The sequence below is a fragment of the Pteropus medius genome, unplaced genomic scaffold, assembly GCF_902729225.1.
Source record: "Pteropus medius unplaced genomic scaffold, Ma_sr-lr_union100, whole genome shotgun sequence".
Taxonomy (NCBI): domain Eukaryota; kingdom Metazoa; phylum Chordata; class Mammalia; order Chiroptera; family Pteropodidae; genus Pteropus; species Pteropus medius.
The window spans coordinates 3992315-4009956 of NW_024350921.1; the positions used below are offsets into that span (position 1 = coordinate 3992315).

General features: G+C 38.1%; 1 protein-coding gene across 1 annotated transcript in view; it reads right to left on the reverse strand.

Moving 5' to 3' along the window:
* Positions 1–17642, reverse strand: part of UXS1 (UDP-glucuronate decarboxylase 1) — a 101654-nt gene that overhangs the window by 54115 nt on the left and 29897 nt on the right. Inside the window, exons 5-6 of the mRNA XM_039840081.1 lie at positions 17256–17299; positions 5378–5438 (exon numbers count right to left, since the gene is read on the reverse strand). Coding sequence (XP_039696015.1) covers positions 5378–5438; positions 17256–17299 — 105 coding nt within the window. The remainder of the gene's footprint in view (positions 1–5377; positions 5439–17255; positions 17300–17642) is intronic.

Consider the following 17642-nt stretch of genomic DNA (forward strand, 5'->3'; position numbering starts at 1 on the left):
TAACCATTAAAAGTCTCTAGAAATTGTCTTAAGGGTATACAATAAATGAAGAAACATGTATGCAAGAAAATCTATTAAAATTCAATAAGAGTCTAGGACACTGGAGCCATGGCTCACTCCCCACTTCTACCCTCCACTCTCACAGTTCGCAGTGAGTAAAAGTGGTGGGCATGGCTAAAAAAATAGAGCTACCACTCAAAAGATATGAAATCTCACCAGGAAGGGCAGGCCACCACCACTTCTCATCCCCTCCAGCTGTGAGCTATAGAGAATAAATCCCTGGCAAGTAGCCAGGTGGTTAAGCATTCCCTTCCTCTTCTCAGCTGCCAGTCACAGGACAGAAGCTCTATCCTAGGCAGGGCAGGCTATGAGTAATGAGACTCTGGCCATTCTTGTGTCTACCGTCTTCTAGAGTGGAGATTCTAGGCTGAGATAGGCAAGGCAAGGAGATCAGAGCTACTGCTCCTGCCAGCCCCCTGCTTGTATAGCAGCTGTGTCACTCCCTCCCCCAGGTACAGAGATTTCCCCAAGGAGAGAGGCAGTCAATAAACACAGAGATCGCCAAGCTCTCCCCAAAGGAAACATCTTTATTTTTTTTTGTTATTGTACTCGTCAACTTCAGAATTTCCATTTGTTTCTATTTTATAATTTCCCTCTTTATTTGAAAGAGAGTGTAGAGAAGTTCAAGCATAAGGATGCTCTCAAAAACAATGGAGAGTTAGTTGGTAAGCAATTAAAAAAAAAAAAGGCTGGTGGTTCTATGAGAAAAACAAGCTAAACCATAAGCCAGCAAGTTTTGTAGGAACCCAGTGAAAGAGACACCTGAGAGACCTCCTGAGGTTCAGAACAAACCTCAAAGACTGGCCTCAAAATCTATCTCTGCAAAGGTACCAGAATTTAATGGATCAGACTGAGGAGCGATTTATAACTCAAAGCACTGCTGAAAAAATAGTTCATTCAACTGGCAATTACTGGAGCCTAACATTTGGTGTGATACCACACAAGACAGATGGTTAACAGAGAAATCAGGGAAAGACACCATGAATAAGAGCCTTGCTAGAGCCATAGTCATCCCAAGGTGACTGTCAGGGTGACTGTGTCAATGCTCTGGGCTACAGTCTCTGAGGAGCAACCACCAGACCTCCACACTCCATCATTAAAAGACATCATTAAAACAGAACAGCCAAGTCACTAAAGTCACTAAATAAATACATAACAAGCAAAAACAAAACCGGTCTCTCGATGAGGGGCGAACAATATCCAGAATTGCTATACTACCTAAAATGTCCAATTTTCAACAAAAAATTATGAGACATGCAAAGAAACAAGAATACATGACCTGCACACACACACATACATACACACAAAACCAGGCAACAAAAACTGTGTGAGGGCCCAGATGTCAGAGTTAACATGGTTCTTTAAAAAGCCATCGTAAATATGCTCAAAGAAATGGAGAGAAACATGCTTAAAGAAGTACACTGAAACTAAAAAGAGGGAAATTATAAAATAGAAACAAATGGAAATTCTGAAGTTGACGAGTACAATAACAAAAAAAAAAAATCACTAGACAGATTCAACATTAACTTGGAACTGACAGAATAAAAATATTCAGCAAACTTAAAGATAGATCAAGAGAGCTTATACAATCCAAAGGACAGAAAAAAAAAAATTAAGGAAACTGAGCAAAGCCTCAGACAAATACGGGACACCAATAACCATGCTGACATGCATGTCATTGGGGGTACCAGAAAGGGGGAAAGAGGAACAGAAAAAACGGTCAAAGAAGTAATGGTTGAAAACTCCCCCCAGAACTGATGAAACATATTAATCTACACATTCAAGCTCAAAATACTCCAAATAGGATAAATGTAAAAAACAAAGAGATGCGCACAGACACACCATACTAAAAATACTGAAAATCAGACATAAAAATAAAGTTTTGAAAGCAATTTTATTGAGCTGAATACTGTCCTGCAAAATTCATGTCCTTCTTGGGATTTCAGAATATTACTTTATTTGAAAATAGGGTCATTGCAGATGTAATCAGTTAAAGTAAGGTCACATAGGAGTAGGGTGAACCCTGAATCCACTGAGAGGCACACAGGGAGAATATCACATGATGACAGAAGCAAAGACTGGAATGATACATCTACAAGTCAAGGAACTCAAGAAGTACTGGCAACACCAGAAAGCTAAGAGAAAGGCATACAGAATTTCCCCTAGAGCTTTCAGAGAGAACAAGGCCCTGCTTACATCTTGATTTCAGAATTCTAGCTTTCAGAACTGAGAGAGATTAAACATCTATTGTTTTAAGCTGGTGAGCTGGTGGTAACTGTTATCTCAGCCTTCAGAAACTAATACAGCAGAAAAAGAAAATGACTCTTAAGTACAAAGGAATCCCAATATGATTAACAGCTGGCTTATTGTAACAAATAAGGAGAAAGCAGTGGGATGACACATTCAAAGTGCAGAAAAACTATCAGCCAAGAATCTTATAAATGACCAAAAATATCTTTCAAAAACAAACAAAAATAAGTCTACAACAAAGCAGACCTGCCATATAAGAAATATTAAAGGACATTCTTCAGGCTGAAAACAAATGATCTTAGTAACTTAATCTACAGAGGAAAAAAAGTGGGGGGGGGACCTCAAGAAAGTAATTATAAAAGATGATAAAATTGCATTTTCTCCTGTCTACTCTTAAATGATTTAAAGACCAAGTTGTATAGCACAACATGAACATACTTAAAGCCACAGAACTGTACACTAAAAACGGTTAAAATAATCTTATGTTATTAATGTTTTACTATAACAAAAAAGAAAAGATTTGTATAAAATGTTTATAATTATATTACTGATTCTGTAAAATAAGGAAATATATTGTACAACAATAATACAAAGAAGGTAAGTGGGAGCCATTCTGTATTGCAGTGAGAAAATGACACAAAGTTAACTTAAACCCTCAGCAACATATAAAGGAAATCAGTGGAATCCACTTACTTAAAACTATTAGAACTAACCAATGAGTTCAGCAAGGTTACAGGATATAAGATAGTACAAAAATCAATTGTATTTCTATACACCTGCAATATACAACATAAAATTAAACTAAAGAAAATTCTATTTATACTAGCATCAAAAAGAATAAAATATTTTAGGTTTAACGACCATGTAAAACTTACATTCTTAAAACTACAAAAAATGTAAAAAGAAACTAATGAAAACCTAAATAGAGGGAAGGCTACCCCATGTTAGGATTGTAAGACTTAATATTGTTAAGATGGCAATCCCACCCAAACTGATCTACAGATTCAGTGCTCTCTCTATCAAAATCTCAGCTGTTTTCTTTGGATAAAGTGGCAAGCTGATCCTAAAATTCACAAGGAATTATAAGGAATCTGCAATAGTTAAAACAATCTTGAAAAAGAACTAAATTGGAGGACTCACATTTCTCAATTTCAAAACTTACTACTAAGCTACAGGAATCAAGACTGTGTGGTACTGGTATAGAAAAAATATAGAGATCAACGTAACAGAATTGAGAATCTAGAACTATTCACATTTATGGCCAGCTGACTTTCAACAAGGGTAACATAACATTCAGTGTGGCACGATCAGTCTTGTCATCCAATGGGCAGCCACATGCAAAAGAATGAAAAACCCTTATCTAACATGACATGTGAAAATTAACTCAAAATGGATCATAGACTTAAATTTAAGAACTAAATGGGATAAAATATTTGCAAATCATATATCTGATAAGGAACTTGCATCTAGAATAAGGAACTCTAATAAGTCAATAATAAAAAGAAAAATAACCCAATTAAAAAATGGGCTAAGTCTCTGAATAGACATTTCTCCGTAGCAGATACAGAAATGGCCAATAACCGCATAAAAAGAGGCTCAACCTCATTAGGCATCAGGGACACTGAACTCAAAACCATGAGATATCACATCATACCTACTAAGAGGATTACAAACAAATATATATAATAATAAGTGCTGGCAAAGATGAGGAGAAATTGGAACCCTCATTCATTGCTGATGGGAATGTAAAATGGTGCAGTCGCTTTGGCAAATAGCCTGGCAGTTCCTCAAAAGGTTAAAGATAGTTACCATATGACTCATGTCATAAATGGATAACTAAAATGTGACACATCCATACAATGGTTTAGTATTTGGTAATAAAAACATATGAAGTACTGGTACGTGCTACAACATGAATGTATCTTAAAAGCATACTAAATGAAATAAGCCAGTCACAAAAGGACAAATATTATATTATTCCACCTACATGAAATATCCAGAATTGACAAATCTATACAGATAGAAAGTAGATTAGTGGTTGCCTAGGTCTTGGGGTGTGGAGGGGCTTGGAGGAAAATAGAGAGTGACTGCTATTGGGTACAGGGCTTCTTTCTGCAGTAATGAAAATGTTCTAATATTGGTATGAATTCACAACTCTGTCAGTATACTTAAACTACTGAATTGTACATTTTAAAATGGTGAATTGTATGGTATTTAAATTATATCTCAATAAAGCTGTTATTTTTTTTTTTAAATGCAAAGGTGCCAATCTCTCTGGACAGAATTAGCTACACAATAGTTAAATGGAATTCTTTCATTTCTAAATCTGTATTGATGTTTAACAAAAAGACTACTAGCCAAGGAAGCTTCCCATGTATTCATTCAAAGTGGTCTGTGAACCAGAAAAGTTTTAAAAACCACTGCTCTGGAAGTTTCACATTTCCTCAAAAAGTTATACATAGAGTTCCCATGTGATCCAGCAATTCCGCTCCTAGGTGTATACCCCAAAGAACTGAAAACCTATATCTAGACAAAAACTTGTACACATATGTTCATAGCAGCATTCACAACAGCCTCAAAATAGAAACAACCCCAGACGGCATCAATTGATAAATGGATTAACAAAATATGGTACACCCATACCATATTTGGAATGTTGGTCAGCCATAAAAAGAGAGGAAGTACTGATTCATGCTATAGCATGGATGAACCTTGGACACATTATTCTGAGTTTAAGAAATCAGATACATAAGACCATATATTGTATGGTCCCATTCATACGAAATGTCCAAAACAGGGAAATCCAGAGACAGACAGTAGTTTTGTGGTTGCCAGGAGCCAAGAGGGTGGGGAAGGAGGGAATGGTACATGTCTGGCAATGGAATTTCTTTTGGGGGTGATGAAAACATTCTTGAATTAGAATGTGGTGCTATTTTACAACTTTGTCAACATACTATAAACCACTGCATTATATATTCTATAAGGGTGAATTTTATGGTATGTGAGTTACATCTTGATTTAAAAAATTTCTTAATATGACATATATTAATCAGATATGCCAACTTACCAAAATTCTTTTACGATCCTTTTCTGATAAAAATTTTACTGGTGGGTATTTCTGGGTGAAGCTGTATAATACAAAGAGATTAAAAGAGAAAGTCAAACATCTCGCATGAGCATTTTCTCTGCCTACCGTGAAAACAAATGCCAGATTTTATAACTGTTATTGCTCCTTCTCTCTCTACTCCAAGTGAGTGTTGCAGGAACCAAGCAATCACTGGTAATTTGAATTTAAAAAAATAGCTAACCTGCTCCTTGTTCCGAATCAAGCTAAGAATATGTCTTGAGATTCTATCCCTGAAAAGGAAAAATTCAAGAATGTGTAGGCTATCGGCAGCCAAAGCTAAACACAAAATGAGAGAGGTGGCGGCATCTCAAGATGCTCTATTAGGGCCTGGAAGGAAGAAAGCAGCTGCGTGACGTCACAGATCACAGATGTGTCTTGGAGGAGTAGGAAAATAAGATCTCAACAAAGATGACTCGCCTGTTTGGGGCAGGTTCACAAGTGCAGCATCCCCTTTCCGCCCAGCACCCCGGGGAAATGATGGAGCATCAACACTTCCTGTTTCTCCCAGTCTGTTCGGCACCTACTAGATGTCTTATCTTTCAGTGCCTTTTGCTCCTGCCAAAGGTGCCAGGGGTCCTAAACCACACTGATGTTTCAGGAGCAGGAAAGAGCAAATGGCATATAAGATGTTATATGGGAATTGATACATGCAGATTTCAAATATCCTTTCTTAAAGTGCTTTAAAAATAAATTATAAGAAATTGGCTTTATAGTGATTTTAATTGGAGAGCTGCTGAGCCAGGGGTATTGTTGCCATGTTGCTGCCTGGGATGCAGAATGCATTTCCTTAATGGTCGCAGAAGTGAACAGAATGTGACAGGTCATTGGAGAGAGGGCCTGAAGCAGGAGTCCCTCAGCTCCCAGAAGCGTGTGAGCTCGATGAAGCTGAGCACACAGCGGGAGGGCTTTCCCTTACAAGAAGGCAATTCCCCTGTTAGCAGCTTCCAGATTCTCAAAAGGTCAAGTTCTCTCTGTGGACCACAAAAAGAGAGGTAGGCAGGTGGGAAAGTCTGAGGGAATGGGAGAGAATCAGGCTTTCCCCTCCTTGTTGTTAGCTCTGTGTACCTCAGAGTTTCCTGCTGTCACCTGGCAGGGGACATCTTTGGCATATCCTGCCATAGTAAGTTCTTTCTTCTGTCAGAGCAATAATGGAGGCTTTGAGGGAGCCTGACAGATGCCTTGTTTGTAAAGTGACACTTTTTGTCATTCTGAACACTTCCTCAATCACTCAGGCAGAGGATGGCAAAGTAAATTCAGCAATACCTGCAAGCAACCCTCACCCCTGCCCAATCCTTGATCTTCTGAGTACTTCACACCCACCACTCCAGACTCAATTCCGAGTTCCAAACCCCACCAGTGGAAACAAGTATGAATTGAATAATGGATCTTTTCTTACCTCCCAATTAATCCTTTGGTAATTACTTTATGCCACTTCAGACTCTAACCTTACTATTTAATAGGACAGACTGTAAAGAAGTACTTTCATTTAGAATTTAAATTATCATTACTTGCTATCTAGTCAAAGGACATTTAAAGATATAGAGATGAAATTTTTAAAATGGCATGTAAGCAAAGAATTAAGATATGAGGGGATGGTGAGGAAGACATAAAGCCCACATAATTCACTTACTCGGACTTCTAGAATGGCAGTGTCCCCATTTTTTCCCTATATAAATATAATCATTATCTTTCAAAAATATTATTATTTCTTAGGAGCTACTTTGCTCAAAATGAGAAGCATATCAAGACAACATATTTCCTGTTACAGTCTTATCTTACCAGTATTGAGATGGTTGTTTGATCATTCTTATCACACAGTTAGAAAAAATAAAACTAGACAGAGCTCCATTGATTTCCACCACGAAGTCATGTCTGTACTTGACATTCTAACTGAAACATTAACTTGGGCTCATCTGTCACCTAACTTGTTCACCAATCTGAAGAACAGAACCACGTTAGAAGGAGTAACTAGTAAAGCAGGGCCAAGAAGCAAATTCTTAACCTCTGCAGCTATTTTAAAGGTAACTCTGACTGTTTGACAAGCCTAAATTACAGATAAATTCTTTAAGATTATATTCATACACGTGCTTCTCCTTCCAGTTTAAAAAGCACAAAGAGAAGCTTTGAATCCGCTTAACAGAAAATCCACTCTGGGCACAATTTAAAAGAGAAGAGGGCTAAGAACAGAAGCACAGGGAAATTCTGTATTTAAGGAGCACAGAGAATAGATAAAACCAACAGAGGAAAAAAAGAAGTAGGTACCATTAAAACTAGAAAGCAGTATCCCGAATAACAACAGCCGTTAATATTTACTGAGTTAAGTGCATTTACATCACTTGATTTAAGACTCATCATAACACCATGAGAGAAAGCCTAGGAAGGACAAACAAAAATGTCCAGAATGGAAAGAGTCAATCTTATCGGACTCTATAAAGAAAAAAATCACTCGGTTTGGTAACCGGAAAGCCATTGGCCACATTTCATTAGAGCAGTTTCAGTACAGCGTAAGGAATTTACGACTGATTGCAAAAGACTAAAAAGTGAGATTGTTGTGGGGTAGTGGATGTGGCAAGTACAGATTTTCTTTCAAAAAGCTGGACAGTAGATGGAAAGTTAGGACAGTAAGAGAGGCTTGTGGGATCAGGTGACATTTGATTTTTAATTAAACTTGGGCTTGTCTGTAAACTGATGAAGCAGATTCCTGGAGAAAGTAAGAGAGAAAAGGATATCCAGACCCAGGAGGGGAAAGAAGCGAAAGAATACTTCTACCTCAGAGCCAGTGAAGGCAGATATTTCTGAGGATTCAAGAGCAGAATCTAAAACGATACCAACTCCATTTTGTATCATTAATCAGATACACCTTCCTGAGTGAAAATATCCTCCTGACTTCCCATCATTTTTGCCATCAACTATTGAGCCTTTTTTGGTCTTGTTTAGTACCTGGACTGATCAGAGAGAGTGAGATGCTGCTGCCATAGTCATGGGCCTCCAGTCTGGAACCAGCCCCAAGGGAATATGTTAACACTTTGCTCTCTGGAACTACGAAAGAAAGAATGAGACCTAACTGCACCTGAAATCCCATCTGACTTATTCCTAATTAGTGCTTTTCCCTTCTACAAGACAGTGGCAATTTTGCCCTCTGAGTATGTGACTGGAATGCTTTTTCATTTTTCCATAATGGGAGGGGGTCTACTGCTCTGTGAGCTTCCCCACAGATCCTCGATGAGTAAGAAAGATTGCGAAGTTGGAAAACTTTCCAACAAAGACATTAACTTGAAAAGCATTCCATGTGCTCTGTGGCGAAGTCAGCACCTGTGTGTCTTCACAGCCTGACACTTTCTCCCTTTCTTACATGTTGTCACACAGCTCAACAGTGTCATTTCATGGTACAAGAGCCAGTAGTAATTCTGAAACCTCAAGACTTCATGAAGTGGGCAAAAGGGCCCAGCAGGCTAATATGCCTTTATGTATATTTTGTCAGCACTTGTTCTAAAAGAGAAGTTGCTTCTATTTTTGGTTTTGGGGGTGAGGGGGGTGCACATTCCCTTTGCTGCACCTTATGTTAATATGAGAAACCACTACTACTGGATACTCTTCGGGTATGGGAGCAATAATTAAAATTACCTAGATGCAAACAATTCACAAATCCAAATTAATTCTGCTAAGACTGCAAAAAAAAATCAAGAAAGCTGATAATATTGAGGTCAATGTCAGAAATGAAAAGATCTTCAAGAACATTTAGTCTGATGATTTCTATCTATGGATAAGGAAACTTAGGTCCAGCAAGGTAAAGATACTTTGCTCAATATCATTGAGTATGTTAGAAGCAGAACTCAAATCTCTGGTTTATTGTTTTTCTTAATCTCCATATAGATGGCCATCTCTCATTCTTTACTACCACATACTTCTTTGCGTTCTAGAAGAAATAACCACGATTCCCTGACATACTGGGAAAACCATCAAAGTTTCTTACTGCTTCCATGACACATAAAAGGGGTGAAGGAGAGTGATAAGCAAGCCATTACCTTCCTTGTTGCTGAATTTACTGAACCACTTTCCTTCAATCCTACATGCAAATAATACAATTTTGAATTTATGGTTGAATAAAACTAGATGCTTTCACATGACTCAATTCATCTGGATATGTTTGTGTACTGTCAACCATCGCGATTTAGAAACGATTCCAAAACAAGTCCTTCAATATCTTGACCACGTCACCAGCTTTCTCTCCCAGTGAGGGATTATTTAAGCCTAAAAGCCTGGCACCCTTCAAAGCACTGCACTAAATTTATATCAAATTTTTCTGACTACTGATAACATGCTGACAGCTGTAATCTGATTTCTATGGTTACACACCAACAAATAGGGCCTTGATTGTGAAGTACCAAAAGGACTGATTTAGTGCACTAAGCTAAACCCGAGAAATAGAATGGAGAATGATGGCTTGAAGATGTGCTGAGATAAGTCACAATAACAGATCAGACAAAATTCCTCATCTTTGGTGAACTTCATAAAATGGTATTTTATTGACACTGCTATTCCACTTGATTAAAGCTTCCTAGAACACTTTCGGAGACCATGGGAAAGAAATGAAGCAACAAAAACAAAAGTGGAGAGAGACTGAGGACCTGACCTAGAAAGTGAAATGACAACTAGTTGATTATACTTAGCACCGTAAGGTGCTAAGGATTCATTTTCACACATCTCCGACAACTGTTGAATAATCTGGAGGCTGTAATCTTATTTATTGGTAAATAATTAAACACTGGAGAGCAGCTGGCTTGATTAGAGATTTCTCTGAGATGCAACTCAGCTTTGTGGTTCACCAACAGGTTTAAGCTTTGAACCAGATTCATTTAAGCAGTAAAGATTTGAAATGATAATAGCAATATAACATTGCTTCACTTCTGGAGAGCTCTCTGATGCAAACTTCAGAGAATAAAGCCCAACTGACATGGGGTGGAGAGGGAAACACAAAGAGAGGTGCTTCAAGATGTCAGCTAGGAAGATCTGGAACTTACCTCTTCCCACAGATACAACAAATCTACAGCTACATATAGAACAATTTGCTCTGAAAAAGACCTGAAAAGCAGGTTAACAGTTCCTCCACAGCAAGGATACAAGGGCCACATCGAGATGGGTCGTACAGGCAGAGACTTGGTGTCACTAAAAACTCCACCCCAGCCCTGGTGACCCACCTAGAGAAGGATCTCAGAAATATGGAGCTTCTCCCTAAGGAGCAAGGGGTCTATGTCACTCTGAAAGGGCTCACGTGGACACTCACCTGCCCTGGGACCCAGCACAAAAGCAGTGGTTCGAAAAGTGCCTACACCGCACATGAGTGTGAAGGAGATTCATCTACCCATGTTAAAGCATCTCCAGGGGCAGGAGCCCAATGATAGACTCTTTCCAGGAACAAAAGTGCTGGCGGAAGCCACTTTTGTGCTTTGCCACTAATCAGCTGCAAGAGCCAGTGGCATGCCTGGCATCCGCATCCGTGCTGCTCCCACAGCCCTATCAAAGGCAGCCTGCTAGTGAAGCCCACACAAGGGACACCTCTTAACACCTGGCTCTCGTGGCTGAGAAGAACTGTGTTTCTGGACCCCATGAAGCTAAAACATTCAGCAAGACAGCTCTTCACAGGCAATCATTCCCCGACCTCACCCCCCAAGTCACCGCAGAGATAGTACACACTCCCAGTTCTCCTGTGCAAATGGGCTATTTGTCCTGGAGCTTCGGCCTGAGGAGTAGGCTTCAGGTTTACCACATACCAGATGATAAGGAAGTACTCTCACAGCAACAGGCCCGGGAAAGCCAACACGTGCTCTCCCTGAGACTTGCTGCAGCTCGCCAGCACCTCCCAGAATGGAGTCATACACTTGTCTGGAGCTCTGATTTTCTGAAGCTGCTGCCAAGGAGGACACAGACCATGGGTCTAGCGGCCAGAAGGGTTTACACTGTGGCCCACAGAACTGTGTATGTTTGCAGTTTGTAAAAGCTCTGCTTGAGAATCTAGATTCCGGTCAGCCTGCAACTAAGTGCCGACTGAGGTCCCTCTCTAGGGAACACTGAGAACATAGGTCTTGACATATCGTCAACAACTGGGACCCACCGAGAATAAACCAGGCTGCTTAAACAATCATCAAGGTTCAAGAGATGACCAACAGCCAAGGCAAAGTTAAACAATAAAATCTGTCTCCTAGACATGGCTGTTCCTTTTAACTGGGGGAGAGAGGTGTTTCACCTAATATGTAGAAATAAAGAGAGAATCAAACAAAATGAGGAAACAAAGAAATAGATTCCAAATGAAAGAGCACAATAAAACTCAAGGAAAAAAAATAAAATGGAGATAAATAATTTACCTGATTAAGAGTTCAAAGTAATGATCATAAATATGCTCACTGAACTCGGGAGAAGAATGGAAGAACACAGTGAGAACTTCGGCAAGGAGATAGAAAAGGTAAGAAAGTACCAAACAGAAGTCACAAAGCTAGATACAATAACGAAACTGAAAAGCACAGTAGTGAAACAATGGCAACTAGATGAAGCAAAAGAAAGAATCAGTGATCTAGAACAGGGGTCCCCAACCCCTGGGTAGCGGACCAGTACCAGTCCATGGCCTTTTAGGAACAGGGCCACACAGCAGGAGATGAGCGATGGGCGAGCAAGCAAAGCTTTATCTGTATTTGCAGTTGCTCCCCAGTGCTACCATCACTGCCTCAGCTCCACCTCAGATCATCAGGCATTAGATTCTCATAGGACCACTGGCCCCTGGTGCCAAAAAGGTTAGGGACTGCTGATCTGGAAGATAGGGCAGTAGAATCACCAAAACACAGTAGCCAAAAGAAAAAAGAATTTTAAAAATTGAAAATGGCTTAAGGGGCCTATGAGACAACATCAAGTAGAATAATGTTTATATTCTAGAGGTTCCAGTAGGAGAAGAGAGAAAAAGACAGAAAACGTATTTCAAGAAATGATGGGTAAAAACTTCCCAAATACAGGGAAGGAAACAGATATCCAGATCCAGGAAGCCCATAGAATCCCAAAGAAGAAGAACCGAAAGAAACCCAGACTAAGACACGTAATGTCAAAAGTTGATAACAATGAGAAAATTTTAAAAGCAGCAAGAGAAAAGCAACTTATTACATACACAGGAGCCCTCATAAGACTAGAGCAGATTTCTCCGCAAAATCTTTGCAGGGCAGAAGTGAGTGGCATGATGATAATTCAAAGTTCTGAGAGAAGAAAACTTCCAACCAAGAATACTCTAACTGACACGATTATTATTCAGAATTAAAGGACAGAGTTTCAGATAAACAAAAACTAAAGGAGTTCATTACAACTAAACTGGCTGTATGAGAAATGCAAAAGGAACTTCTTTTTAGCAAAAAGGGTACTACTAATTAGTAAAAAGACAACACAATAAAAATCTCACTGGTAAAGGTTCACATAAAGGTGGTAAATTAATAACTTATAAAGCTAATATGAGGTTATATGATGAAAGAAGTAAAAATAACTATATAATAATTAGTTAAGGTATATACAAAATAAACATGTAAAATGTGACATCAAAAACATAAAATGTGGGGGTGGGGGAGTAAAAATGTAGAACTTTTGAATGAGTTCAAACTTAATTTGCTAACAACTTAAAATTGTGCGTGTGTGTGTGTGTATATGCGCGCGTGTGCACGCTGCTATGTGTAAACCTCACGGTAACCAGAAAGCAAAAACCTACAGTAAATACAGAAAAGATAATGAATACAGAAAATGATCACACCGCAAAGGAAGAAAGCAAAAGAGGAAAAGAGAGGAACTGCAAAGCCAAGAAACAATTAACAAAATGGCAATAAGTACGTAATTATCAGTAATTACTTAAAACTTAATTGAACTTAAATTCCCAATCAAAAGACACAGAGTGGCTGAAAGGATAAAAAAACAAGAGCCCATATACATGCTGTTTATAAGAAACTCACTTCAGTTATAAGGACATACAGAGGCTGAAAGTGAAGGGATGGAAAAAGATGTTTCATGCAAATGGAAAACAAAAGAAAGCTGAAGTAGCTATTTTATATCAGACAAAACAGACTTTAAAATAAACTAATAAAAGATAACACTGGACATTACATAATGACAAAGGGGTCAATCCAGGAAGAAGATGTAACATTCATAAATATTTATGCACCCAACAAGGAAGCACCTAAGTCAGACCTAAAGGGAGAAATAGATGACAAAAAAAAAAATAATAGTAAGGGTCTTTACTACCCAACTTACAGCGATGGATAGGTCATCCAGACAGAACATCTGCCTTAACCGACACATTATCAGATTGATTAATACAGGGGTCTCCAAACCCAGGCCATGGATGGGTACCTGTCTGTGTCCTGTTAGGAATGAGATACTCAGCAGGAGGTGCAGCAGGCGAGCAAGCGAAGCTTCATTTCTATTTGTAGCTGCTCTCTAGAGAGCATTAGCATCCCTGCCTCAGCTCCACCTCAGACCATCAGGCATTAGATTCTCATAAGGAGCACACAACCTAGATCCCTTGCATGCACAGTTCACAATAGAGTTTGTGCTCCTATGAGAATCTAATACCTGATGATCTGAGGTGGAGCTGAGGCAGGGATGCTAACACTGGGGAGCAGCTGCAAATGCAGATTAAAATTAGTAGAGAGGTCTGACTGCATAGAGACCATAATAAATCAACTGCTTGCAGATCCATATCAAAACGCTATCAGTGAGTGGCAAGTGACAAGCTGCATCTGGTGGCAAGTATTATAGTAGCAAGGGAGCTGATGTACTTCAATTGTGCAGCTACCTCTGGTGGCATCTGTTTCTACAATATGGTAAGTTGTATAACTATTTCATTATATATTACAATGTAATATATTATTATAATAATAATAGAAATAAAGTACACAATAAAGGTAACACACTTGAATCATCCCGAAACCATGCCCCAATTCCCTTGTCTGTGGAAAACCTGTTTTCCATGATCCCTGGTGCCAAAAGGTTGGGGACTGCTGTATTAATAGATATATACAGAACATTCTAACCAAAAATGGCAGAATACACATTTTTCTCAGTACACATGGAACATTCTCCAGGAAAGCTCACGCATTAGGCCACAAAACAAGTCTTAGTAATTTAAGAAGACTGAACTCGTATCAAGCATCTTTTCCAACCATAATGGTATGAAATTAGAAATCAATTTCAAGAAGAAAACTTAAAAAATCAAAATTATGTGAAGATTAAACAGGCTACTGAAACAAGTCAAAGGTGAAAAAAGTCAAAAGTGAAATTAAAAAAAATTAAACAACACACAAAATCTATGGAGTACAGCAAAAACAGTTCTAAAGTGGAAAGTTTACAGCTATACGGGCCTATCCATAAACAAACAAAAAAAATCTCAAATAAACAATGTAACTTTATACCCAATAGAACCGGAAATAGAAAAACAAACGAAATTCACCATTAGAAGAAAGGAAATAATAAATATCGGAATGGAAATAAATGAAATACACACTAAAAAGACAACAGAAAAGATCAATGAAATAAAGAACTGGTTCTTTGAAAAGATAAACAAAATTGACAAACTTTTAGATAGACTCACTAAAGAAAAAAGGAGAGGCTCAAACCAATAAAATAAGAAAAGAGAAGTTACAACCATTATCAAAGAAATACAAAGGATCATCGTGAACAATTATATATGAATGAACAATCTTTTAGAAATAAAGTCTTAGAAACATACAATCTTACAAGACTGAACCGTGAAGAAACAGAAAATTTGAACAGACTGATTACTAGTGAGGAGACTGAATCGGTATACAAAAACTCTCAACAAACAAAAGTCCAGGAAAAGATGGCTTCACTGTTGAATTCTATCAAACATTCAAAGATTTAATACCTTCTCAAATTCTTCCAAAATACTAGAAAAGAAAATGCTTCCAAACTCATTTTAAGAAGCCAGCATTACCGATACAAAATCAGAAAAGGACACCATAAAAAAGGAAAACTACGGGCCAATATACCTGATAAACATATAGGTAAAAATCCTCAACAAAATATTAACAAACTGAATTCAACACATTAAAAAGATCATACGCCATGATCAAGCAAGATTTATTCCAGGGATGCAAGGATGGCTCAACGTCCACAAATCAACGTGACATACCACACAACAAAATAAAAAATCATATGATCATCCCAACAATGTGGAAAAGCATGTGACAAAATTAAACATCCATTTAGATAAAAACTCTCAACAAAGTGGGTACAATGGATGAAACGTACCTCAACGTAATAAAGGCTATGTATGGCAAGCCCACAGCTAACATCATCCTTAACGGTAAAAAGCTGAAAATTTTTCCTTTAAGACCACGAACAAGACAAGGATGCCCACTCCCACCACTTCTATTCAACACAGGATTGGAAGTCCTAGCCAGAGCAAATAGGAAGGAAAAGAAATAAAAGGCATTCAAATTAGAAAGAAAGTAGTAAAACTGTCACTACTTACTTATGACTCTGTATATAGAAAACTGTAACACCACCAAAAAGCTGTTAGAACTAATAAAACAATCAGTAATGATGTAGGGTGCAAAGTCAATATACAAAAATCTTTTTTATACACTAACAGTGAATTATCAGAGAAATTAAGGAAATAATCCCATTTACAATTTCATCAGAAGAATAAAATACCTAGGAATAAATTTAACCAAGTAGGCAAAAGACCTAACAATTATAAGATTTTGATGAAAGAAATGGAAGAAGACACAAATAAATGGAAAATGAAAAGCTATTCAATGCTCATGGATTGGAAAAACTAATATTATTAAAATATCCACATTACATAAAGCAATCTACATTCAATGAAATTCATATCAAAACTTCAATGATATTTTTCACAGAAATAAACAATCCTAAATGTTTATGGAACTCAACAAGATACTCCGAATAGTCAAAGCAATCTTGAGAAAGAAGAACAAAGCTAGAAGCATCATGCTCCCTGATATCGAACTATATTACATGACTGTGGTAATCAAGAGTATGGTACTAGCATAAAAACAGAAACACAGACTAACGGAACAGAATAGAGCTCAGAAATAAGCCCATACCTATATGGTCAAGCAATTTATGACAAAGGAGGCAAGAATACACAATGGAGAAAGGACAGTTTTTTCAATAAATGGTGTTGGGAAAATTGAACAGCCATTTGCAAAAGAATAAAACTGGAAAATGAACTCAAACTGGATTAAAGACTAAATGTAAGACTCAAAACCATAAAACTCCTAGAACAGCAGTCCCCAACCTTTTTGGCACCAGGAACTGATGCTCTTATGAAAATCTAATGTCTGATGATCTGCGATGGAGCTGAGGCGGTGATGCTAGAGCTGGGAGCAGCTACGAATATAGGTGAAGCTTTGCTCGCTCACCTGCCGATCACCCCCTCACAGCACAGTTCCTCACAGGCCACAAACTGGTACTGGTCTGTGGCCCGGGGGGGGTGGGGTCCCCTGTTCTAGAAGGAAACATGCAGTAAGCTCCATGACATTGGTCTTGGAGATGATTTCTTGGATCTGACTCTAAAGGCAAGGGCAACGAAAGTAAATAAATGGGACTTCATCAAACTAAAAAACTTGCACAGTGAAAGAAACCATCAACAAAATGAAAAGGCAAACTACTAAATGGGAGAAGATATTTGCAAATTATACATGTGATAAGGAGTTACTATCCAAAATATATAAAGAACTAATAATAGTCCTTCTAAGGTCAATAACTAAGGTATAGCATTTTCCTAAACGTGAAACAAAAATATACATACCTTTTTTCCAAATCTCTTATTTTCTCTCTTAGTGGTTCGACAATCTAAAACAAAAATAATAAATATGAGTTTTAAAGCAAAACAGTCCTGCATCACTTTCCACCCACTCTGATGTTCCAGTGAGGCATGACACAAAGCAAAACAGATCTTAATGTCTCCTAACAATTCACTTCCAATTCAAATTAAGTTGTACCACTTCAATTGCAATTCTAGAATTGAGATGATAAATTACACGTTGGAAACCTTATGCCATAGATGCACAAGTCTCTCAGAAAAATAACCTTTTTACTTTCCTACCTTACTGTGAGCATTGTTAAAGGTGGTTCAGGCTCATAAAAATAGGCAGATCGACACCACTCTTGTCTTTTCAGGAAATAAAAAATCCCC